The 26,386-nt window shown below is 39.7% G+C and overlaps 1 protein-coding gene and 1 long non-coding RNA gene across 2 annotated transcripts; one reads left to right on the forward strand and one right to left on the reverse strand.

Annotated features, from left to right (window-relative positions):
* The first annotated feature begins 416 nt into the window (after nucleotides 1-416).
* LOC122565399 lies at nucleotides 417-13,297 on the forward strand. The gene is made up of 3 exons (XR_006316154.1): nucleotides 417-495; nucleotides 5,504-5,572; nucleotides 13,199-13,297. It is a non-coding gene; the product is annotated as an uncharacterized LOC122565399 (long non-coding RNA).
* s100z (S100 calcium binding protein Z) lies at nucleotides 6,528-26,386 on the reverse strand. Its single transcript, XM_043721337.1, has 3 exons — nucleotides 26,324-26,386; nucleotides 25,808-25,960; nucleotides 6,528-7,917 (listed from the first exon to the last, which is right to left on the reverse strand). The coding sequence occupies exons 2-3, from the start codon at nucleotides 25,946-25,948 to the stop codon at nucleotides 7,753-7,755; spliced, it is 306 nt and encodes a 101-aa protein (XP_043577272.1). The 5' UTR covers nucleotides 25,949-25,960; nucleotides 26,324-26,386; the 3' UTR covers nucleotides 6,528-7,752.

Raw genomic sequence — 26,386 nt, forward strand, 5'->3', positions numbered from 1 at the left:
TTTGAATGACTTACAGTCAAGTATTCAAAATGTGGTTTTAATAGTTTAAAAAAGTAGCAGGATATTTTCATGATGCTTAGCAGGTTTCAGGTGACAGTTTGTACTTGTATAAAAACAGATAGTGTTGCAGAAATGAGGTATCTGTGGAGAGAGAAACAAAGTTAATGTTTCAATTCCAGGTATGTCTTCTACTGAACCTCTCTGCTGTAGTTCGAGCAACATCCAGGAGGGGCAGAAATCCCACTCCCAGCATATTTGTGGCCAATTGGCAGTTGGATCGTTGTGGGCCAACCATTCCAGACCAGGAACTTCCTGCCTTTTAACAAGGTTGGGCAAGGCCTATAGGGATCCAGATCATATAATTCACCCCACAAGTTCAAATCTGAGGAACTTCAACTCAATTAAGTAATTGTGGAATAAAAAAAAACTACCAACAGCAGCGCTGATCATGAAACTATGGGATTCTTGTCAAATCAAGGTTTGCAGAGTCAAGAGGTGAGTGTCTCACTGCAGGTTTCCTAGCCTCTGACCTGATCTCATAGCTAGTGTATTTATATGGCTTGTCCAGTTCAGTTTCTGGTCAATGGTAACACCCAGGATTTGGATAGTGAGGAATTCAACAATGGTAGTGCCACTGCAAATTTATGGGAGATGCCTAGATCCTCTCATCTTGGAAATAGTTAATGCCTGGAACTTGTATGGCATGAATGTTCCTTAGAGTTTTAGAGTCATAGAATCATACAGCACAGGAACAGACCCTTTTGTCCAACTCGTCCATGCTGACAAATTTCCTAAACTAAAGTTGTCCTTTTTGCCCACATTTGGCCTAAATTCCTCTAAACCTTTCCTATCTATGTACTTGTCCAAACGTCTTTTAAATGTTGTACTTGTACTTGTCTCTACCACTTCCTCTGGCAACTCATTCCATATTTCCAGCACATTCTGTGTGAAAAAGTTTCTCCTCAGATTCATTTTAAATCTTTCCCCTCTCATCTTAAACCTATGCACTCCAGTTTTGGACTCCCCTACAATGGGGAAAAGATCTTAGCTATTCACCCTATCTATGCCTCTCATGATTTTATAAACCACTATAAGTCACCCCTCAGTCTCCTACCCTCCAAGGAAAAAAAAACTCCCAGGCAATCCAACGTTGTCCTGGTCTCAGTCTTGGTGCAAATAGATATAAAACCATTCACATGGGAGGCAATGGCTGAATAGTATTATCGCTGGATTATTAATCCAGAGATTGAGATAATATTCCAGGGGCATGGGTTCAAATCCTGTCATGGCAGATGGTGAAATTTGAATTAAATAAATATCTGAAATTAAGAATCTAATGATGGCCATGAGTCAATTATTGGGAAAAACCCATTTAGTTCACTAATGTCCTTTAGGGGAGGAAACTGCCATCCTTACCTTGTGGCCTACATATGACTCCAGATGTGGTTGGCAATTAACTGCCCTCTGGGCAATTAGGGATAGACAATAAATGCTGCCTAGCCACTGACACCTTCATCATGGTGAATGAATAAATGAAAATCTGAGGTGATGCAAATGGTGCTGAACTCTGTGAAATCATCAGCAAACATCTTTATTTTTGATTTTATGATGGAAAGAAGGTCATTGATAAAGCAACTGAAGATTTTTGGGCCTAGCATGTTACACTAAGAAACTCCTATGACTGAAATGATTGACCTTCAACAACTACAAGCATCTTCCATTGTGCTCAGTATGACTCTAACCATTAGAGAGCTGTCCCTGATGTCTGTTTTGTGAGGGATTCTTGACACCACCCTTAGTCAAATGCTGCTCAGGTGTAAAGGACAGTCACTCTCACCTCACCTTTTGGGATAGGCTCTTTGTCCATTTTTTTTAAGTCTATGATTAAATAAGGAACTGAGTTACCTTGGCAGAACACAAATTGAGCATTAGTGAATGCATTATTGCTAAGTAAGTGTACTTGATAGCACTGGCTGACAGCATTTGCACTTCTTTGTTTTATTATAGCACTCTCTTTAACCTTGCTGATGGCTGATCGTGGACTGACAGGGTAGTAATTGGCAGGGTTTGGTTTATCTTGCTTTTTATCTTGCAGGGCATATCTGGGTCATTTTCCACATTGGTGGGTAGATGTCATTGTTATATCCAATTGGCAAAGCTTGACTAGGGGCACAGCAAGTTCTGGAGCACAAGTTCTTCAGCAGTGTTCCCTCTAATTTTCTTTCTGACTGCGCAGGTCTTCAAGGTTCATGTGTAGAAGTAATTCCTGGAACCAGAAGTCAATGCTGTGGTTAATACCAATGACAATCGAGGGAACATTGGACAGTGCTATTGCTAGAATGTTTCAGGACTTATAATCGTTGCAATACCCAGTGTCTTCTAACATTTCTTAATATCACGTGGAATGAATCGAATTGGCTGAAGTTCTGACATCAATACTGCTGGGAATCTCCAGAGGAGGCTGAGGTAGATCATTCGCTCAACATTACTAGCTGAAGATTGTTGTAGAATGCCCCCCCTCTTGCTCTCTACCGCATGCTTCTTCTGCTGTTTGCATTGTAAGTAGCCTGGATTGTTGCTTCACAAGGTTCACACCTCATTATTAGACATGCATGGTTCTGGCATGCCCTGATGCATTCATCATGCCCCTGAAGCATGGGAATAATCTCCTGGCTTGATAGTACTGGTAAAGTGACAATGTACTGGGCCAAGATGCTATAGACTGTGGTTGAATACTGTTCTGCTATTGTTGATGGCCTACAGAACATCATGGATGTTCAGTTTTATGTTACTACGTCTATCCAAAATCTATCCTATTTAGCCTGGGGGTAGGTTAACAAGGTAGATGGTATCCTCGATGTGAAGATGGGTCTTTATCTCTGTAAGGAATGTTCATTAGTCACTCTTATGAATGCTGTCATGGACAAATGTATTGGTGACCAGTAGATTGTAAGGATGAGGTTAAGTAAGTTGCTTTTGTTTTGTTGGTTCTCTCACCACTTGCTGCAGGATCAGTCTAACAGCCTTGTCCTTTAAGACTCAGCCATCTCAGTCAGTAGTAGTGCTACCGAGCTCCTCTTAGCAACAGACATTGGATTTCTCCAACCCAGAGTACACTCTGTGCCCTTGGTAATCTCAATGCTTATTCCAAATGGTGTTTAAAATAGAGGAGCACTGATTCATCAGCCAAGGTGGGACAGTAGATAGTAATCAGCAGGAGGTTTCCTTGCCTATGTTTGGCTTGATGCTATGAGACTTCCTGGGTTCCAGAGTCAAACTCGAGGATTACCCAGTGTAACTCCTTCCCAACTGCATACCACTTGGCACCGCCTCTGCAAGGTCTGCATAGCTGGCAGAATAGGACATAGCTGGAGAAGGTGAGTTTGGTGTCTGGTTCTTTTTCTGCAAGATATGAATCTGCAAGGCATGAAATTAATATTTACTTTGAAAAAAACCATAACCTTTATCACATAGGCTGCAGATACTGACCGAAACCTTCTCAATAGCAAGTCGGTTCCAGCAATAAGTGCCGATCTTGTCAGGAACATCCAAATTTCAATTATGAACAAAAACTTTCCATTTTTGATATTTATTATTGAGATGAATTTGAAAATATTCTTGAACATTGAATGTGTTTTATTGGTGTTTAGAAGAACAGAAGATCATCCCTCTGAACTGTATAGGATTCTTCAGGGGCTTGACAGGGTAAATACTGAGAGGGTCAGTTCTGTCATTGGAAGGTCAAGGACCAGATTGCATAATCTTACGATAAAAAGGCACCAATTTAAGACTGAAATGAGGACGAATTTCTTCTCTCAGGAGTTTGATTTATTGGAGCTCCTTGCCACAGAGAGCTGTCAGGGCAAAGTCCTTGGGTATAGATGAATTCTTAATCAGTAGGAGAATGAAAGGTTACGGCGAAAGGGTAGGAATATTGACATGGGATGTTTGGATCAGCTATGATCCTGTTGAATGGCAGACCAGACTCGAGGGGCCGAATGTCTTACTCGTGTTTTTATTTCTTATGGTCATTTTCCATGAATATATTCGTGTCCAGCTGTTGCTTGACAAGCCTGTGGAGCAGCTCTTACAATGTTGCAGCAACGCCAGATGTGAGTAATGCAAAAGTAGCTGGGTAGACAGGGCTAGTTGCCATTGTCCTGTTGCTGGTGCATAGGTCAATGCCAAATGGTCTGTACTGTTTCATTCTTTTAAACTTTTAAGTTTAATACAGTTGAGTGGTTTGCCAGGCCATTTCACTAGGCATGCCAGAATCAATCATATTGCTGTGTGTCTGGATTCATGTGTAGGCCAGAACTTCCGTAAAGGGCATTACTGAACCAAATGGCTTTTATGACAATCAACAATGGTTTCATGGTCACCATTATGGAGACGAGCTTTGAACTCCAAACTTACTATCTGAATCTAAATACTTGTACGAAAATAAAATGCCATGACCTTCATTGCATAGATTGCAGAGACTCATCAAAACCTTCTCAAAGGGTGAATTAGGCAATAAATGCCAATCTTCAGCAACACCCAAATTCCAATAACGAACAAAAAAAATCTCATCTTTGTGATTTTCAAAATTGAGATGAATTTGAAAATATTCTTGAACACAGTATAAATGGCAATACGTTTCATTGAACTTTGTGCTCTAAAGATGCTTCATGTGGCTCGTCATAAAAATAATAGGTGAGGTGACTCACTGGTAATAACATTTGGAGATGCTCTTGACAGAATATGAATCAGCTACTTTATTTTAAACATGGTACTCTTTATTGTTGATCCATTAGAATTGCGGGCACACAGATTTGATTATTTGTGTTTTGCTTGCTTGTAAATGACTCGGACTGCTTGAGAAGGAGCGAAGTTTTATCAGTTACATCATCAGACAGTTGGAAGCAATGCACAGCAATAAGTGAAGTCCATTACACAAGCTCACTATCCATCATTAACCTTATCTGAAAATACCTGATGTTTGCATTGTTGATTAAACAAATAAAGCACAAAAAATGCAATTCATATGCACATTTATCACACCGTTCAGATAACCAGCTTGGACCATCAAGTTAATAGGCTTGCATAAGACTTAATAAACATCCATGGTATTGCCTTGATAAATGATATTTTCATATAAATATTATTTTGTTTGCTAAAGAACACATTACAGTAGGCTTCCATTCTTCTTCCTTAATTATTTACTTACACACAATTTTGTAATACTTCACTATAGTTGGATTGTAAAGTGAGTTTTAGTTTCTGCAAAAAAGTGATGGTTTTAATAGGTGATGGATTAAAACAGTCTCCAATTCAAAAAGTATTGCTAATGACTTAACAATCACTTGTTTATCCAATCCTCACTGGTGCTATAAAGCTGTAGTACCTGTTTGCAAGACACTTTACATCAGTGATAATAATAATAGCCTCTTGCAGCTCTTATGCAGCAAGTAGCTTGATTTTTGATTTGTGACTGGACATTTCCATCTTTGTCTTTCTGCAGAGACAGGAATCCAACAATTCATAATGGCTCCTGGGATGCAGAAAGATATAACTGCTGTTTGTGTCTGAGGTAGGGCTTCAACTTAGAACTTAATTGTGAGGTTTTATTTCAGATAGTGACCAATTCCAACTGGTGAGAAGTCTGAAAGCCACTTAAAATGTCAGTATTATTCAGCTGATATGACTTTTGCCTCAAACTCAGTAGGTTGTAAGTTCAAGTCCTACTCTAGGACTGAAGTACATAATTGTGGCTGACACATCAATGCAGCACTGAGTGTGCACTGTATTTTTAGGAGTATTACTCAGGAACACAAAATGATTACAGTGCATTGTGCCTGCACTGGCTCTAATGACTACAGCCAATCTCCTGTCTTTTCCCCATATACCTGCACACCATTACTATACAAAAAAAACAATGCTCTCTTGAATGCCTCAATTGAACCTGCTTCCAAAAAGGCAGCTCATTCCATACCTTAACAATTCCCACATTATACTTGCTTTATTTGCACATCATTCTACCTCATTCTTGTTTGTTTTACAAGTGGAAACAATTGTGCTCTATCTGCTCAGTTGTCCAGCTGTTCACGATTTTGAAAACCTTCCAGCCTTCTTCTCTCCAGGGAGAATAGTCCCAGCTTCTTAATCTATCCTCATAGCTGAAGTTTCTCAAACCTGGAGCTATTCTAGAAAATCACTCTTTCCAATGCGTTCACATTTTTCCTATAAGGTAGCATCCACAATTGTTCACAATACTGCAGCTGAGAGCTGATAAGTGTCTTGTATAAATACAATATCATCTCCTTGCTCTTGTATTGTCTGAGGAGAAAGTGAGGTCTGCAGATGCTGGAGATCAGAGATGGAAATGTGTTGCTGGAAAAAGCGCAGCAGGTCAGGCAGCATCTAGGGAACAGGAGAATCGACGTTTCGGGCATTAGCCCTTGCTAATGCCCGAAACGTCGATTCTCCTGTTCCCTAGATGCTGCCTGACCTGCTGCGCTTTTCCAGCAACACATTTCCATCTCTTGTATTGTCTGGCCTATTAATCAAGTTGAGGACACTATGCTTCATTTACTGCTCTCTCCACCAGTCCTGCCACCTTCAATGTTCTGTGCACATATACATTCAAGTCCCTCTGATTGTGTACCCTCTTAGAATTATAACCCCTATCTTACATTGTCTTTCAGCGTTCTTCCTCACACTTCTCTGCATTAAACCTCATCTTCCTCCTATCCGTTCACACGACTAACTTTTCAACGTCCTTTTGGAATTCCATGTTATCCTCCTCACAGTTTGCAATTCTTTGTGGCAGTATTATTATATAATATGTTAAGTTGAGATTCTGTTTTAAGTGAAATAGCTTCTGGTACTATTCAATAAAGAACTAAAAGTGCTTTTGCTATTTCATTCAATATTGTTCCATCAATCAGCACCAGGAAAAAACAGATTAACTGGTCATTCATTTCATTTGCTGTTTGCTGTGTGTACGTTGGTAGTTGCATGTCATTTTCTTTTCAATACTATGAATAATGCTGATTAACATTAAATCAAAATACGTGAAATTTAATCTGAATGTTGACACAATTTATTCAAGGATGAAGAGTGTGAAAAACAGCTTATCCCATGTATTGGTGGTATTCATTAAATGGTTGACTTTACAAATGCATGCCAATGACTGAGACAATCATCTTCCCAGGTCTATATATAATGTAAGAAAAGCAGCATTTGATTTCCTAATGCACATATCCAGTTTGCAAGGCTCCTGAATGGCAGCATCACTCATAAATATTATGTGTTTATAATTTCACAATACAAGAGTGGAATAAATGCAATATTTCACTGTTTCTCATCGTGCGTCATCCCTGTACAAAATGAGAAACTATTTCAACTATAATTTTTAATAATTTTTTTTGGAATAGACTTTGGGACCAGAAATATACTAAATAACACAAAATCTATACTCACTTGATCCTTATTTATATCTGGCTAAGATATGAATTATTAACATCCTTTACTTTCTGGATCTTTGGGGTGGATTTTGTATTTAATATAAGGTGATGTAAAATAATTGTTTTAAGGAAACATTTGTGTAACATGTGTAACATTTTATTGTCTTTGAAGTGAATTATCTATTTTTACTTACAAAATACATGGACAAATAATTTATATCTGATCTACAAAGGAAAAGGGATATGTTTGTATCCTTTTTTAACCTGGTGTTTACCAAGATGCCTATTCAACATCTTTACAGTTCTACTTGCCTTTCCCTTCTTTTCTAAGCTGCTCTTCAAAAAACTCATTGCAGGCAACGGTCAGAGCTGCGACTAAAATAACAAATTCATTGAAATCCACCTCATTGTCCTTGTTGGAATCAAGATCTTTCATAATATTGTCCACGAGCGATGGGTCCTTCTGAGACTGGAGAAACAAAGGGAAAAGTTAATTAGACGCATTTAACTTTATGAATGGTACAACTCACTGAAGAGCATTAATGCCGATTACACAGAAATTATGCAGGTAGCACATCATTGCTGAATAGTAAAAAATGGAAAAATAAATATTACAATAGCATAGAAAACAAAATAAATCATTTTTAAATATGACAATGCTCCAATATTTCATTTGGAGTAGGCTATCTGAGCTTCTATGTTATTAATGAAGAATAAATACATTCTGATATGAAAACACCTGAATTAAAGCTTAAGTAGCACTTGGCACAGAATGGAAAATAATGGCCTATATCAAAAATATAATGACTGTCATCTCATCATCGGTTAGCAAGTTCAATTTTGAACAAATATCTTGTTTAAAACTGTTTTCCTGGATTATTTCATCAAATACTTCAAAAAGCTGCACTTTTATTAATAATTATGCACAGGCATATCGATCATGTCTTTTTTTATGCTGACAACCAGAGATTTCCCACTGGCTGTCTCTGCAGCCGCCACACTCATGGCTAGAGAATTTCTGCATTATGCTGTAGTTGCCCGTTTGCTAGAAATAAAGTGTCGGATTTTTCATACAAATAGGAATTGCAAACTGACCGTATTTTGTGAACTGTCACAGGCAGTCATTTTGAGGCCCCTCTCTCCAGCTTATTAAATTTTGAAATGTAGAAGTCGAAGTTGCTGGAGAGGGAACTCCTCAAATGAATGGTCTGGAGTTGTACCTGCGGAGGGGATGGCCTTATAGCCTTGGAGAGCTGGACCTTGCTCTGCCACTGGGAAGCAGCTGACCTAGTCCCGACTACCCCTTGGACATACCGCAAAGGCTGACTGGAAAATTTCAGTCGGCCTCTGGCAGTAGGCTGCATTAGGCCTTTAATGACCCCAAATTAGTTACCAGCTAACATGCCCCAGCAATCCCCTATGGAATATGTCCCATGAGAGATTAGGGTGCTAGCAAACCAGCAAGACAATCAGAGCACAACCTTCCTCTCCACTCACCCCATTAATATTCTGCCTATCAAATTTGAAAACATAATGGAGAGTGGGAGTAGAGAGAAAGAGACCGTAAGATGTTGCAATTTGTTAGGACAGTCTAGGGCAGGACTTATACAGTTAGTAGTAAGGTCCTGGGGAGTGTTGCCAAACAAAGAGACCTTGGAGTGCAGGTGCACAGTCCTTGAATGTGAAGACGCAGTGTGGTGAAGAAGGCATTTGACATGCTTGCCTTCATTGGTGAGTGCATTGAGTATAGGTCATGTGGTGAATGTACAGGATATTGGTGACGTGACTTTTAGAATACTGTGTACAATTCTGGTTGCTCTTCTATAGGAAAGATGTTGCTAAACTTGAGAGGGTGCAGAAAAGATTTACATGCATGCTGGGACTGGAGGGTTTGAGTTACAAAGAAAGGCTAAATAGGCTTGGGCTATATTCCCTGGAGTGTCAGAGGTTGAGGGGTGACCTTATAGAGGTTCATAAAATCATGAGAGGCATAAATAACCAAGGCCTTTTACCTATAGTGGGGAAGTCCAAACCTAGAGGGCATAGGTTTTAAGGTGAGAGGAGAAAGATTTAACATAGACCTCAGTGTAAGGTTTTCATGCAGACGGTTGTGCGTGTCTGGAATGAGCTCCCAGAAGAAGTGGTGGGGTGCAGTTACAATATTTAAAAGGCACCTAGATAGGTATATGAATAGGAAGGGTTTAGAGGGATATGGGTCAAATGCTGGCAAATGGGAATAGGTCAGGTCTGGTTGGCACGGATGAGTTGGACTGAAGGGTCTGTTTCCATGCTGTTTGACTCTGAGTCTATAATAACTTTCTCTTAGATGTAAGGATCTCAGGATAATGATATAAACTATGAATTTACTATACGGTGAAACTAGGTAGTATAATTTAGATAGTTGGTCATCAAGGTCTGGTAACTTCAAAGGATGTTTCCAGTTTAATCATAGAGTGAAAGAATGATGGACAAGCCATGGCTATTTGGTCTATCACATTAATGGCAGCTCTCTGTAAAAACAACACAGCTGAGAAGGAAGGTTATCTGATACATCAAGCAACAGCCTCAATAGAGAATGCATATTATCCTGTGGCTGTACTTCAGAAGAGGGCGTATGAACATGTGAAGTGTCCTATGAAAGGAGCTAAGAGAGCACAAACAGAAGATGGTATTGATCCCAGTAATATGATGCCACCACCCAACCAGAAGCCATCACCAGATCAGCCATATCCACTTTCTCTCGTCAGCGAGGAGTTTTATTTTATGAGGATTTATGTCATCAAGCATTGGGTATATCCTTCAGCACTATTTTCTCTTCAGGTCCTTATCCAATTCCCTTTTGAAATTTAAGATTTGAATATGGTTCCACCATATTCTCAGGCAATGCATACCAGATCCTATCCAAATATTGCTTTTCAAAATGTTTCCTGACATTGCCTGCACTTATTTTGCCAGTCTGAACTCTCATGATTTTGAACATCTTGATCAAACCTCCTCTCCGTGGTCTCCTTTCTAAGGAGAACAGCCCCAGCTGCTCCAATTATCCATGTAACTGAAGTCCATCATCCTTGGAACCAATCTCCTAAATTCTCTTTGAACCTTTTCCTAATGTGTAGTGCCTGCAAAACACAAGCTGAGTCAAATTGGTGTTTTATAAGGACTTATCATTCCTTGCTTTTGTGTACTATGCCTTATGTAAGAAGTTCAAGATCCTGTACAGCTGTTTAACCATCGCAGGCTTTGATGGTTTATGCATGTGTCCCACAGCCCTTTCTGTTCCTGTACCCCCTTTAGAGTCCATATAAGGAAGGTTTAGAGAAAGGTTTAGAGGAATATTGGCCAAACTCAGGCAAATAGAACTAGTTCAGTTTGGGATACATGGATGGATGGGCTGAAGGATTGGTTTCTGTATTGTATGACTCAATGATTCTATTGTATTGCCTCTCCTTACTCCTCATTCCAAAATGCACATTACACACTTTTCTACATTAAACTGCATCTGCCACGTGTTCATTCATTCTTGAAATCCATCACTATCCACCTCAAATTTTATAATAATTCCAATTTTTGCATCATCTGCAAAGTTCAAAATCGTGTTCTGTGTAGTCAAGTTTAGGTTATTATATATTAACTAAAGCAATGGTCCTAGTGCTGATTCCTGAGGAAGGTCACCAATCATCCTTCTCATACATACAAAACAATCATTCACCATCACACTGTTTTCAGCCAACTTTATATCCATGCTGCCCTGTCCCTTTTATTTTGTGAGTTTTAGCTTTTATTTTGTGAAATTTTAATGATCCAGAACACTGTCCATTATCCTACTTTCATTCTCACAGTGGGTACACCATTATGCATCATATTTTTATCATGATACAATTTATCCACAGTAGAGCAGACAACATCCACACGAACATTTAGGCAGGAATCAATTGCTCTATGAAGCTTCCCCAAAGGAAAAAGAAATGAGAACAGGCTTTCTTTAGCCCTACTTAGGTCTCAAGATTCATCTTACATGATGGTGGTCATCTCAATTGCACATCTGTAGGAATGGGTCACCCATCTCAAATAATTAACTGGTCCTGTCTGCCCAAACTCTAAAGAGGTCAACTCAGTGAACAATGATAATGGAGATTTGGCTCACTGCTCACAACAGTTCACAGGCACAAGATCACCAAAAATCATGTTTGAGAGCAATTTTAGCATGGAACAGGTTTGTATTTCTAATAGAGGAAACCTTTCTCAAAATACCAAAAGTATAGAACCCATTAATTCTAATGATGATAGCAGATGAATATATTCAAATGAGTTTTCTTCAGCTGCAGTATTAATGGTAGCCATCAAACCATTTATTTTGAGCCAGTAAATGAATCTGTTAGAGTAATACACTATTGCCATTTGAGTATCATGAGTCTTAATCTGTCATTATCCCCAAAGGCAATTTGCAGCTTCATATGTTAGAAAATGTGTAGCACTTTGGCACGCAGTTAAAAAAGGGAAAAGCAGATTTACATATGATCCTTTCCACAACGCAGTTTTATTTTCACTTTTTCAATGAACCAGATTCACTCTCATCCATTAAAAGCTCCTTAAAAATAGAGCTTTTTTAAAAAAAAAATTAAAATACTTGAAACAGCGGATTCTTACCTTATATATCTCCCATATCTATCTCTGGACTTTAGTTGGATTAGGGACAGAGTTAAAATGCTTAATGAGCAAGCTTGTTTTATGTCTGTAAATTGTATGTTTAAGATAGTTAGGTGTTGTAATTTGGTTCACAAATTAACTTTAATTAAACTGGTATTTGCATTGTCACACTTAATACACCTAGAATCCATTTCAGAAGATACCATGCTTAACTCAAAAGGCAGAATTGCAGTCAACTTCAAGCAGTTAGAAAATAGAAGAGGTGATTTTCAAATGTTTGCCACCTGTTTCTTGTCAGAGTGAGGGCAGGTGTAACTTGGCCTTCATCTTCAGGCTTTCCTGTCAAAGGATCATTGACCAGCAAGTTGAATGTCCTCCACAAGATGCTGGATCCCAATTGTAATTTTCAGGAACAAATGGGTGGTCTGTTCACTCTGACCACTGTCCACTTGTGCAGGGTGCTTAAATGGAGAACTGCGAGCCACTCAAAAAGAAAAGCCAAACGAACCATAATTTTCTTTTGTTCTGCTGATAATTTCCACTGTGTTCCAGAGTAGAAAGCAGATGCCTGAGCACACAATGTACTCTCCTGCATTTGTTACCTCAACTTGAGCACCAGCAGTGTGAGCTAGCTGTCTAAAAACAAAATAATTTATTTGATTACCTTGTAAGCTAGGGAATGTCATTGGATTCTTAATTTAGGTGACCATAGAATCTATACCTTTATAAAGGGCTTTTAATGATGGTAGGATTGCTGTTCCTTGTTTTGGAAACATACTGCAGTAGTGATTATGAAATACCCGATGATTGTAAAATTTATCTAGTTTACTAATGTCCTTTAGTGAAGGAACTCAACTGTCCTTATCTAGCCTGACCTCTATGTGACTCCAGACCCACATTAATGTACAGGTTTCCCCCGCTTTACGGATAACCACTTCATGCCAATTTGCTTTTACGGAAGTCCTACATTAGTACCTGCTTTCTCTATCCAGAAGAGGATTTTCACTTTTACAAAATAGCACACGCAGCGAGAGTGGCGCCGCCAAGCGCCTTCCCCAGAAATGTTAATAGATGACCCTCTTCCTCTCTCTTCTACATCGCAGTCTCCTGTACCTCCAACCACCCCAATCTCCGATCACTTGGCCTAATATACCATCATCACCATCACATCTTAGCCTTTCAAGTGTGCTTGCTGTTTCCCAATTCTGGTGAGTGAAACTACACTGTACATACATTATTTCAATTTTATACACGTTGTATAATTATCATATCATTCCTGCTTTTACTGTATGTTAGTGTTATTTTAGGTTTTGTGCATTATTTGGTATGATTTGGTAAGTTATTTTTTGGGAGTGGACATGCTTAAAATGTTTTCCTATATAAATTAATGGTAATTGCTTCTTCGCTTTGTGTCATTTCAGCTTACGAAAGGTTTCATAGGAATGCTATGCTTTTGGAGAGCGGGGAGCTCCTGTAATTGATTCTGAATTCCTCTCTTAAATCATTGAGCAAGCCATTGTTGTCTCGATTAGGAATCAAAATAAATTAGCAATCCCCATAACCTGCAAATTAATAAAAACAATTACGATCCTACCATCAGGAAGGGATGCAAAGAGAGAAAAGAAATTCCACAATAAGGAAAAGACAAACAGAAAAAGGAAAGCACTCAGGACAAGCGGAGGTGAAACTTGTGCTACTTAATGTACACATGATTTGCCAGAATTGGATTTTTCTTTGCAGCAGGAAGCCTCACATCTGTCAGTGCTGATAGATCTATCTATCCTATTATCCCCAAAACTATATTAACAGTAATCCTAAGTAGTTAACTGCTCAGTGTAAACCAAATATATTGACGGAACAGTATCGTTACCTATGCTTAACGATTAGTTTTGAACTTTACAGCTATTTCTGACATATTTAGTATATTATTTTTTGACCAATGCTGTAACCAAAATAATAACTACTTATCTTACTTGGCACTTTTAATGTGCTAAAATATCCTGAGGCACTTCATAGAATCATAGAAACCCTACAGTGTGGAAAGATGCCATCCATCCCATTGAATCTGCACCAACCCTCTGAAAAGCATCCCACCCACACCCAACCCCCCTATCCTTTCCCCATAATCCTGAATTTCTCATTGCTAACCCTCCAAAGCCTACACATCCTTCACTGTGGGAGGAAAACAGCACCCAGAAGAAACCCAGGCAGATACAGGGGAGAACATGCAGACTCCTCACAGACAGTCAACCGATACTGTGAGGCAGCAGTGCTAACTACTGAGCCACTGTGCCTCCCCTTCCTCCCATGCAGAAGAGCATTTTTAAACAAAACATTTCAGGGAAGCCTGGTGGCTCAATGGTTACATGTTGACTATGCAGACCCTTTCATGGGCTTAATGTTTTTAGTCATTGTGGATGCCCTCTCAAAATGGACATGCATAGAGTTCATTCATCAAAATGGGGACAACAACAGAAAACCTGCATGCATCTTTGGCAATATATGGAGTCCCAGAACTGTTGGTCACAGATAATGGGCCACAGTTTGCCAGCAGGGAATTTGAGTAGTTCCTAAAGTCAAATAGTATTCGGCTTATAAGGACAGCTCCATACCATCCATCATCCAATGTCTGCCAGAAAAAGCAGTCCAAACATTGAAGGTAGGTTTAAAGAAACACGCTTTATCTCCACTTGATACCAAACTGTCCCAGTACCTATTTGATAATAGAACCATCCCTCATGCAATTACAAGGATAGCTCCAGCACAGTTGCTAATGGGGATAAGACTCCACACCAGGTTCAATCTGATGTTCCTGACCTGGGCAGAGGGTGGGGGCTGAGTAGGGGTGGGGGTGGGGATGGTGGGGCAGCGTGAAATAGCATCAGGAACACCAATGTCGGACACAAGATTCCACTGAGCAAGGCAGACAGGGGACTTCACTTCACTTCACTTCAAGTTTGGTATGGGAACTTCAGGAATGGCTCTGCATGGTCAGAGGCATGGTTGATGCAAGGTCAGTTCCAGTGATGTGTAATGTTCTGGTAGGTGCAATGGTCCTGAAAAACACGTGAACCATATGAAAGGTGCAAACTTACAAATGGCATGGGAGCAAAATGTGCCTGGCCACCGACTGCCTTTCTGACTGTTCCAGAGCCCATGGGTTTGTACTGTCCATCAAGCGTTGAAGATACCTCAGCATCTCAGATGGCGACAGCAGATATCACTGCCTCAACACCCTTTGCCGCCCATAGAAGAGAATAAATTTCACCTGCCTTGCTCCAGGTGCAAGGTGTGAGCTACTGTGCACTACAGGCCACCTGTTTCAGAAGCAGAGTTGGAGGAACCGGACCTGGTGCTAAAACACCCAGAAGAAGCTACAGAAAAAAGAACTGACCTATGTCCTTGGACTTTGAGAGGGAGAGATGTAGTGATTGTAACAAGGTCAACCAGGTGGGCTGCATAGAATATGAGTTCCCTGATTGGGGTTGTTAATTGGGTCCAATAAGTGACAGCGGGATGACAGATATAAACAGGAGTGTTTGCTTGTTCTGTGGCGCTGCGGAGTCCGTGGACCATGTATATATTGGGTGTGGGCGTTTGCACTCCGTTTTTGATTTTCTTAAAAACTTTCTCCTCTGTTTTTGGCTGCACTTCAGTCCCACGCTCCTGATCTTTGGGCACCCGGTACGGAGGAAGGAGGGCAGGTCTGAAGACCTCCTCGTGGGTCTGCTCCTGGGCCTGGCCAAACTGGCCATCAACAGGACCAGGCAGCGGGCCGTGGAGGGGGTCGTTAGGGCCGACTGCCTGCCCCTCTTCCGCGGTTACGTTAGAGCCCGGGTGTCCTTGGAGAAGGAGCACGTGGTGTCGACAAACACCCTGGAGTTGTTCAGGGAGAGGTGGGCACCGCAGGGTGTGGAGTGCATCATTTCTCCCTCCAACTCTATTTTGATTTAGTCCCTCCCCTCCCCTTCACTGTTTTTATCACACAGCACTGCCCTTTGATGTGAAGGGCAGTGTCACACAGCACTGCCCTTTGATGTGAAGGGCAGTGTTTGTCATTGGCCACCCGGGTGTTATCCTATCTTCCTGGTGGTGGAATTTGAATAAAGATTCATGCACTTTGTGTCTTTCACTGTGTCTCACACCTGCACACACACACCATGGGTGCTGGGGGAAAAAAATAAGCACTACTGCACTTAGGTGGTAGTGTGGGGGTTAAATTAAAAAAAAATAAACAGGTAATAATAAGCACTACCGCACTTAGGTGAAAAAAAAATAAACAGGAGTGTTTCCTGGTGGTGGAAATAAAAAAAAAATAAACAGGAGTGTCAGAGGCTCTGTTCACTCTGAGAGTGGGCTCTGAGGGAGCTGGATCAGTGTCAAGGACTCTCCACTTGTAAATAAAAGGTGACTTGGTGATGGGTTAAAAAAAAACAGGAGTGTGCATACTGCACACACACACCATGGGTGCTGGGGAAAAAAATAAGCACTACCGCAGTTAGGCGGTAGTGTGGGGGTTAAAAGAACCCAGAAAAAAACAAATAAATAAACAGGAGTGTGAAAGGTTCTGCCCATTCTTAGAGCTGGCTCTAAGGAAGCTGGATCGGTATTAAAGACACCCTAGGTATAAACAAAACATGACTTGTTGATGGACTGGCCTCTGTTGAGTTATTTCAGTGAATCTGTGGAATTCTACACTGCAGGGAGCTGTACAGGCTGGATACCAAGACTATTCTAGGCTAGGATAGACACTTTTAATCAGTAAGGGAATCAAGGGTTCAAGGGAAACCACAGCGAAGTGGAGTTGTCCATTATCAAATCAGCCATGATCTCAGTGAACGGTGGAGAGGACTCAATGTACCAAAGAGCTTACTAGTGCTCCTATTTCTCATGATCTTACAGTATAATAGCTCTGTTCTATCCATAAGAAAGAGGTTGGGTAATTGAATAATCCAAGCCTGAATCAGACAACATTTTGATTAACAGGGGTGTCAAAGGTTATGGACAGGTAGATGGAGCAGATAGGAAAATGGATTTAAGACCATAAGTAGAGCAGCCAAAATTTTACTGAATGGTAGAACAGACTTGAAGGGCCTAATGGCCTACACTTGCACCTGTTTCTATGTTCTAAGTTTAAACTTCCTGTTGTTTACCACTTCACCTCATTATTCCATTACCCTGAATTTAGTTTCCATTGTCATGCTTCCAATGAAGCTCAATAAAATGTCATCTCTCTATCATACACAATGCAATATTATCTGGTCTTAATATTGATGCCAGCAGGTTGATACCTTCACTAGAGCACCCTCTGTGTTTCCCCTCTTCAATAAGTTTTAGTAATGTGGAACCAGAGGTGAAGATTGCTCTTCAACACACTTTGGAGTGATCGTCTCCAATCCTTGTGCTGATTTTTCTGCATACCTTCTGAGCCACTAAAGCTTGCATCATTTTTGTTCCTCTATGTTCCTCCTCTTCAAATTCACAATTCACATTTTCTGGATCTTGACTTTGTCTTGAATTTATATAGTTTTACCCACTATCATGCTATTCTCACCCTGACAGTTAACCATTTTCTGTTCTAACTGTAATCATTTTGTCATTTAATGTGGTCTTTAGTTTGTGAGTTTCAGCATTTACCTTTCTCTTGTTCTGTTTTATCATTCAATTGTTCATCTTTAACATCATCCCATTCTGCTAGAGTTAAGCCTAAAAACTTTACAACTTGTTACTACTTTGAAATGTTGTCTGTCAGTTGTTTTCGGTTTTTCTGGTTATGGTTTAGATTTTCAGCACTTAGAGTAGTGTGATGTTTTGGTCTTTAAAATATTCCAAAGTTCTCATCAAATTCCCCATTTTTGTTGAGTCATTCTTAAATAATCATCAAATAATCATGAAGAAAAAACGATTTGTAGTAGTTGATGACCATGATAGTTCCTATAATGTATAACTTAGCACTTTAAAAATAGTTTAGCAGTCCATAACTAACAAATGTACGAGTAAAGTTTGTTCCTTTACATGCTTCAAAAAAGAACACAGTGCAGCTGAAAGGAGCCTTTGAGTATTTGTGACTTGGATTACAATTTTGACCGAACTTCATTCTGAACCCAAAGCAGTCAGCAAGACAGAAAACAAGGCCCATCTTATTTTTTAAAATTTGGACATGGTATAAGTTCTGTGGCCATCACTACTTTAGGGACTTAAACCAGAACTTTCAAGCCCAAGTGTAGAGACTCTACCACTGTGCCAGGGAACTCCTAAGACACCTTTCTCTGGGGATCAAGTTGAATGAACTGTTCAGACTTACAGCTCCTTCAACATGCTGGCCCCATCTATTACTCCTTTACTTTCTTTTCTTATATCCAGAAGTGCTCTTACACAATGGAATCTACTTTTTTCCCAACACAAAGAAATGGATTTTCTCCCCATCTATTAACTACCAGCAGTCATGATTCCAAATGAACTATTTATGTGCAAAGCCCATTAAGGATAATGCAAACCATCAAACATGAGGGAGAGGGGAGGGGGCTAAATGAAATGGAGTTGGACTGTTATTCCTTTACACCTACCCAGTCAATTAAGTAATCAATTAATCTCAATGAACTGCTTAACATGGAATCTTTTCAGTTTCTGCAGGCAGTGTGTTACAGCTCAAAGTACTTAAGCTAAACACACAGAAGTCAGAATAGAAAGCATTAGAAATACTCAGCAGGTCAGACAGCATCTGTGCAGTGTGAAAGAATATTCATACTTCAGGTTCATTACCTTATTGGAACTGGAAATGATTACGAAAACAACTAAAGCAAGGATTCATGATGGGGTGGAAAACAGAAGAGATTGAAGGTTAAAAGAGATGAATAGGCAGGTGCTTAAAGGATAATAAAGGGATGACAACATGAATCTAGAAGAAGAGTTTATTGCTAATGCAGAAATATTACCAGAACCTTTAGTCAGAAAATCAAAACACAATGGTAGCGCAGTGTATGGTGTCAAATATTGATATCAATGTTGAGAGCAGGAGGCTGGAAAGCACCTCATCAAAAGAGAAATTTCTGTTTTGTTGTTTTCCTCCCCCAGCACCAAGCCCTCCCCCCTTTGAAATCCCTGTGCCTTTGTTTTAAACCTGTTCTGACCTTGTTTCAGTTCTAATAAAGGGTGATTGCCCTGAAATGTTGACTCTGTTTCTTGTTCCTCAGACACTGCAAGGCCAGAAGCTGTTTTTGTTTACAGGGGGAGTGGCACACAGTAAATTGCTCCTTCAGAGAGCAGTGCAGATCTGATGGGCCTCTGTTTGTGCTCTAACTAAGTTTTGATTCTATTTTAGGTATCTGGTATCTCCAACATATTGTTTTTGTGAACATACAAAAGGCAGAAGTGGGTGCAATTACAACATTTAAAAGGCATTTGGAAGGGTATATGAATAAAAAGGGTTTAGAAGGATATGGGCCAAATGCTGGCACAAATAGGAAGAGATCAGATTGGGATGTCTGGTCAGCATGGACGCGTTGGACTGAAGGGTTGGTTTCTGTGCTGTATGATTCTGTACACATACAGAATCCCTAAAATGACACATTAACCAGTAGCAACTACGTTATCTCTAGGTCAAATCTCAACTTTTCCTTCTAAATATCATTAATAACTAGTCTGTTCTAAAAATTTATTCTAATTACTCTAAAAATGATTAATATCTGCACTAACACGTGTATCTGTTCAGATATAAATAACTAACTGATTTCCTTGTGCTGCTGCTTCTGGGGAGTTGGTAGATACAATCATAATCCATATCTATATGCCATGAAGGGAATAGTATTACAGCAGTTAGAGTACAATTCACTTTTTATTGCTTGATACAAAGATTAGGTCTATTTTAATTGTACTGGGGAAATTCCCTGTACTTCAGCCAGTTAGAAATTCTGGAAAGTAGCATCACGTGGTACTACCATGCAACAGACCCTTGGAGATGGATGGAATAAGGGACGGAATGTCAACTCCAGTCAAAGGTAGATATCCTGGTATGTTGCATTATTTTATTGCAACAAACTTGTTTCCCCTGACCATCTGATTAGTGCAATTCCTGTAAATAACACATAATTAGGCTACAGGATCTGGCTATAGCTTGCAAAGTCACTGACCAAGACTATCTGAAATGTCAAGATTTTGGAATAGGCTGGGGCCTTTGGATAAAAGATTTAGCAAAGGTTCAGTACAATTCACTAATTCATGTAATCTTATCAACAAAAAACTAATTTTGAGTTTATTTTATACCTGTACATTTCCAATTGTTAAGAATTAAAGTAAACTAATTTTGAGGGATGTGGTTGTGATCATGATTTGTTGATGAAATAATTGTTGACATATGGTTATCTCATCATAAAATATTCTCATTTTGGATGGGTTTCATTGCCTTAAATGTTAACTTAGATAATTTACATTGCAGAAGGTGATGCCAAAAGTGCCTGAGGAAGTAACAATTTAAGACTGGAATATGGATTATGTTTTTTATTGACATGGACGATAAATGAGAAGTGGCAACATAATTACAGAAAATATGCATTTATGTTGATGATGCCATGAGTTGAAAAAAGTCAGAATAATTCATCAATTTATTGATGTTTTGTTATAAAGCTGCTGGTGGAATGAATAGTATTACAAAAAGAAACAGAAGCTTGATCTTCTTACACTAGACATTCCTTATTCACTTTACTAGTCCCTCTGTTGTTAAATCCCAAGGAATCTATGTATATATTTATGGGTGGCACGGTGACACAGTGGTTAGCACTGCTGCCTCATAGTGCCAGAGACCCAGATTCAATTCCTACCTCAGGCAACTGTCTGTGTGGAGTTTGCACATTCTTCCTGTGTCTGCATGAGTTTCCTCCGAGTGCTCCGGTTTCCTCCCGCAGTCCAAATATGTGCAGGCCATCCTAAATTGCCCCTAGTGATAGGTGAAGGGGTAAATGTAGGGGAATGGGTCTGGGTTGCTCTTCGGAGGGTCAGTGTGGACATGTTGGGCCAAAGGGCCAGTTTCCACACTGTAAGTAATCTAAAAAAAATCTACCTTTGTCCATGTTCCAGAAGAAGCAGGCAGTAACCAAAGGAGAAGTGCAGTCCCTTCCAGCAAGAAAACCCCTTAGCAGTACATGTGTGGAGATTTCAGAGTGAACTACACATCAGCACTACCAAGAAGGTAAATGTCTTCTGCCAAAGTACATTATGGAATGAGTTCAAGAGCCAAGGGTTCAAAGAAATAATGAGTGGAGGCAGGAGGAGTGCAACCAACAGCAGTTCACTTTAATTATCAACCCATTAAAATTGTAAAGACAGAGGCTGTCCAAGATTTGCACTTTCTACAAAAGGCTCCCCTTGAGGCAGGGACTCATGGCAATTGCAGAATGTACAGCTGCCCGAAATCACAGCATGTGATATTTGTGAAACTTTGAAAGTTGCCACTCAGGTGGATAGAGCTTGTAAGAAGGCCTATAGTGTATTAGCGTTCATTAGCAGAGGGATTGAATTAAAGAGTCGTGAAGTGATGTTACAGCTGTACAGGACTTTGGTTAGGCCACATTTGGAGTACTGTGTGCAGTTCTGGTCGCCTCACTTTAGGAAAGATGTGGAAGCTTTGGAGAGGATGCAGAGAAGTGTCAGGGGTGGGTTCTTTACCTAGAGAGTGGTGGGGGCATGGAATGCGCTGCCTGTGGGAGTGGTAGAGTGAGAATCTTTGGCGAACTTTAAGTGGCAATTGGATAGGTACATGGATGGGTGCTTAAGCTAGGACAAATGTTCGGCACAACATCGTGGGCCGAAGGGCCTGTTCTGTGCTGTATTGTTCTATGTTCTATGTTCTATGTTCTATAGAGCGACACTAGTTGAGATCCATCTAAAATCAAAATAGCATTGGTGACCAAAAAGCAGGCAGAAAAGAAAAAAGGGAGAGAGTTCTACAGTGCAGAAAAATATCCTCTGGTCCATTGAATCTGCACAGGTCAAAAACAAATACCTAACTTTCTAATCCTATTTTCCAGCACTTGGCCCATAACCTTCTATGTCTTGGCATCACAAGTGTATATCTAAATACTTCTTAAATGATATGAGTGTTTCTGCTTCTACCACCCTGACAAGCTGTGAGTTCCAGGTTCCCATTACTCTCGGTAAAAATTGTTTCCTCACATTCTACTTAAACCTCCTGCACTTTACCCTAAATCTATGCACCGCTGGTTATATAATGTTTCCCAGTAATCCGCTGTCAAACTACCTGAGAAAAGTAACAAAGTGTAATCAAGGGATACAAATACTGATTGGTATTTCAAAGTCATAATTTGTGGTGTTGTTGAGAGGTATGTACTTGACACAGGAGTGTGGCGATAGCTTCAGATGCCATCTTCAAGTACTACTGGAAACTCATGCTATCAAATAGCACTTATTCAGCACTAACCAACCCATTGACGTACAGTTTGGGTGCTGTTAGGATGACTCAACTCTAGATGTTATTACAACTTTGTTCTAAACAGGTCAGAAGAACTGATTTAAGTAGCTGAGTGAGATCAAGGCAGCATCTAAACAAGCGCGACCTCAAGCAATCCAAGTAAAATTAAAGCCAATTGGATTGAGGGAGAAATCTCACCATGAGTTCAAACTATGCCTGGTTTAGATGAATAGAGCTATCAATGGTGGAGGCCAATCATCTCAGCTATAAGACATTGCTGTAGAAATTCTTTAGGACAGTGTTTTCTCCTTTCTCTGGCACACACTCATCTTTGATGGTCTGCATTGCTCTTAACCAACTTTACACATCAATCAGTCAATTGGAAAACATAGATGATTTATTGGTGGTGGTTAACAGATGGAATATATACCACGGGTAATTTGCTGAGGGAAGCAAAATATTCAAATGTATGTAACAGCCTTTCTGGATATATTAAAAAAAGATTAGGACAGTGTCCTAAGTCCAACCATCTTCACCTATTTCATCAATTAGTAAATCCCTATTCAGGAAGTCAACACTGACCTTGAACTTGACCAAACACAAATACTGATACAACAGTTGGTCATGGGCTGGGAATTCTGCAGTGGGTAATACACCTCCTAACTCCCCAAAGCCTGTCCACCATCTACAAACCACCAGTCTGAATTGTGATGGAATATTGTCCACTTGTCTGAATGAGTGCAGCTCCAACTACACTCGAGCCTTAACAGCAATTAGGCCAATGCAGTCCACTTATTTGGCATTCCATCCAACAACTTAAGCATTCACTCTCTCCACCACCTTTACATAGTGGCAACAGTGTGTACCATTTACAAGATACACTGCCTGAATTTACTAAACCTCCTCCGACAGTGTCTTCCAAATTGTTGCCCCTACTAACTTGAAGAACAAAGGTAACAGGTGATATTGGAACACTACCATCTGTAAGTTTCCCACCAAATCTCACACCAAACTAACTTGGAACTAAGTGATCATTATTTCAATATTGTATGATCAAAATCCTGCAATTGTCTCCCAAACAGCACTGTGGATATACTTTCACCACATTGACTTGCAATGGTACAAGAAAGCAGCTTCCCACCACCATTACAGGGCACTTAGGAATGGGTTTGCCAGTGGTGCACACATCCAAGGAATGAATTAAAATTTTTTAGAAATGTCTGGCTTTTTTTTTGAAAAATTGAAGCATCTTTAAAAATTAAGTGTTATCAATTTGCACTTATGACACCTTAATTGCAATCACTCTATTGAAAATCCTTTGTGAAAATATTCAGACAATAAACATGTATCATTAGGACTATGGGCCAAGGTGATTTATACCCTCAATCTTTTATTCTGTCTGTTTATTATTGTGACTAGTAATACCATTTCCAGCACGTGGAAAAACAAAGTCTGTAAATGATATTTAATTCCAGAGAAGACTTTGTTTGTTATCTACAGCATTTCTCTAGTGCTTCTACAGAAATCCCTTGGGAAATGACATTCCCTAAGTGGATCTAATGAAGCCAAATTTGGCATTAATTGAATAGAAATAATGTACATGTTTATGGAGAAAGGGTGGAAGAATGGCACTAAATCATGATGCTTATTTGGAGACACAAGCCATACAAGATCGGCTGATTGAGTTCTTCTGCAACATAACGCTGTGGCAATGCTATTCAAATAGGGGGTGTCACTTTTGTGTAATAAGAAGTACACTTAAAGTTATGGTGAAAGTACATTTTTTGGTTTTATTCTACAGAATTCTGCCTGATTCAGGTGTTCACTTTCTCTCCTTTCTAAGACAAATAAATATCCATAAACATCAGCAATACTGTTTTGCTGTTGTGAGCTGAGGAACCCCTCCTAAAGGACAGTTTCCAGAATGTCCTGCAGAATTTAAACACAGGGTAACTTTACAGAATCAGAATCACAGAATGAAATGGAGGCCATTTGACCCAACGTGTGTGCAATGGCTCTGTGAACATTTTAACTCAGTGCCAATCTCCTGCCTTTCCTTGAAACCCTATACATTTGTTTCCTATTTAAATAATCTTTCAGTGGCCTTGTTTCTTCTTTCCTAAGACTGTTATGTCCACATTAACAGGCTGGAGGCTTCACAGGCAGGAGGCATGCTTCGTAACTTCAAAATCTTTGGAAATGAAAGAGATCATGAAGCTCCCGATCATGGGGAGCTTGATCGTGGGAGAGTTCAGAATCACTAGAAAGGGTATGGGGGTGATTGAATAATGGTCCAGGAAATCCAAATCATGGCAGGGGACAGGCTATCAAATGATAGTCCAGCAGCTCCTGACTATAACGGGCAAATACAATGGTGATTTGAGGGGTGTCCCAATCACTGTTGACTGTTTTCTGGGCGAGCATTTTACAACTGGAGAATATATAGCAGCATTTATTTATCTTAAGTGCATCTATGTTATTCACATAGCTCAGCCACTCTATCATGGTTACAAATTCTATACAGAAACTCCCAGACGTGGGCTTTGAAGGTAAGTGCAGACTAGGAACAGCATTAGGCTCAGTCATCCTGGCACAGAACATTTTAAACATTTTACAAGATGGTTTCCAACTGATTTCACTGGACGCTTTCTCACAGTTTGAGATTTTATTTCAGGTTGCACAATTAAATAAAATAAACTGGCAAAGTCGATTGTAATAGGCAATTTTATTCAGGAGCAAGTTGCTGAAAAACTTTGGCTCATGAAAACAATGCTATTGTTTGATAAAGTGCCAGAGGAAAGGAGAGACTTGTGTTTTGCTCGTTTAGTTTTTGTGATGTAGAATGCACCAGCTGAAATGGTGGCGAAGGCTGATTCAATGGTACTTTCTAAGGGGAATTGGAAAATGAAGCGTTTGCAGAGAAAGGGAAGAAGAGTAAGGATGATTATGTAATAGATTCAATACAGACATGAAGGAGTGAAGAATCTCCTGTGTGTGTGATACTCGTAATACTGTATTTTACTCATCTCTGCTGAATAGTGGAAGCTGTAGGAATGGGTTTCAGACTGCAAACAGACATTAAATATTTGTTGTTTAATTCCCTTACCCAGTGTTTGTTGCCAAATGCAAGAAACTGCAGAATTCATGCAATTTTCACTCTAGAGTCACAATGGCTCACTATGGAGAAGTCATAATTGCTATCTGAGAAAGTAGTATAGAGAAAAGAAAAGAAGCTGTTGGGGGTGAAACCAATCCTTTTGCCCATTTCAGAGTCACTTCATGCTCTTACCGCCAGGAAATTTCCCAGTTCACTTTGCAGAAGGTCCTTCAGTTCACCCTTGTTGAGTTTGTACTTATCTCCCTCTTTTCCAGAATAATTGTGAAAGACGTGGATCAGTGAATCCATGGCACCCTCCAGCTGGGATGGCATCTTGACAGAGGTCTGAGGAACAAGATGCAAGCAGAAACCAGCATGTTAGTACTATGTCATGCTACCTGCCTCCTACATCCACAAAAAAACATAAATTTTAAGAAGAGCAATATACAGAATTCAATTATCAGAAAAATATAGCTGGGTAAATCAATGTCCTGCAATAATACAGTAATCTTAGTGTATCCACCTTAGGTATAAATATTGAAATTAGTCTAAAATCCAATAAGCAGAGTATCTGTAAATAATGAATGTACTGCCACTGAATGAGTTATTTCTACCAGAAAATTTCTACAAAGGAAGTGTCTTTATAAGTACATTAACCAAATTACAGTTGGAAGCACTGAGAAAGCCGGGAAGTAAAGGAGATATTACCTGCTGTCAGAAAGGCAGTTAGAACCAATCAAAATGATACTGGACTGGATATGGAAGGATTTC

Source organism: Chiloscyllium plagiosum, chromosome 2, assembly GCF_004010195.1.
Source record: "Chiloscyllium plagiosum isolate BGI_BamShark_2017 chromosome 2, ASM401019v2, whole genome shotgun sequence".
Lineage (NCBI taxonomy): Eukaryota > Metazoa > Chordata > Chondrichthyes > Orectolobiformes > Hemiscylliidae > Chiloscyllium > Chiloscyllium plagiosum.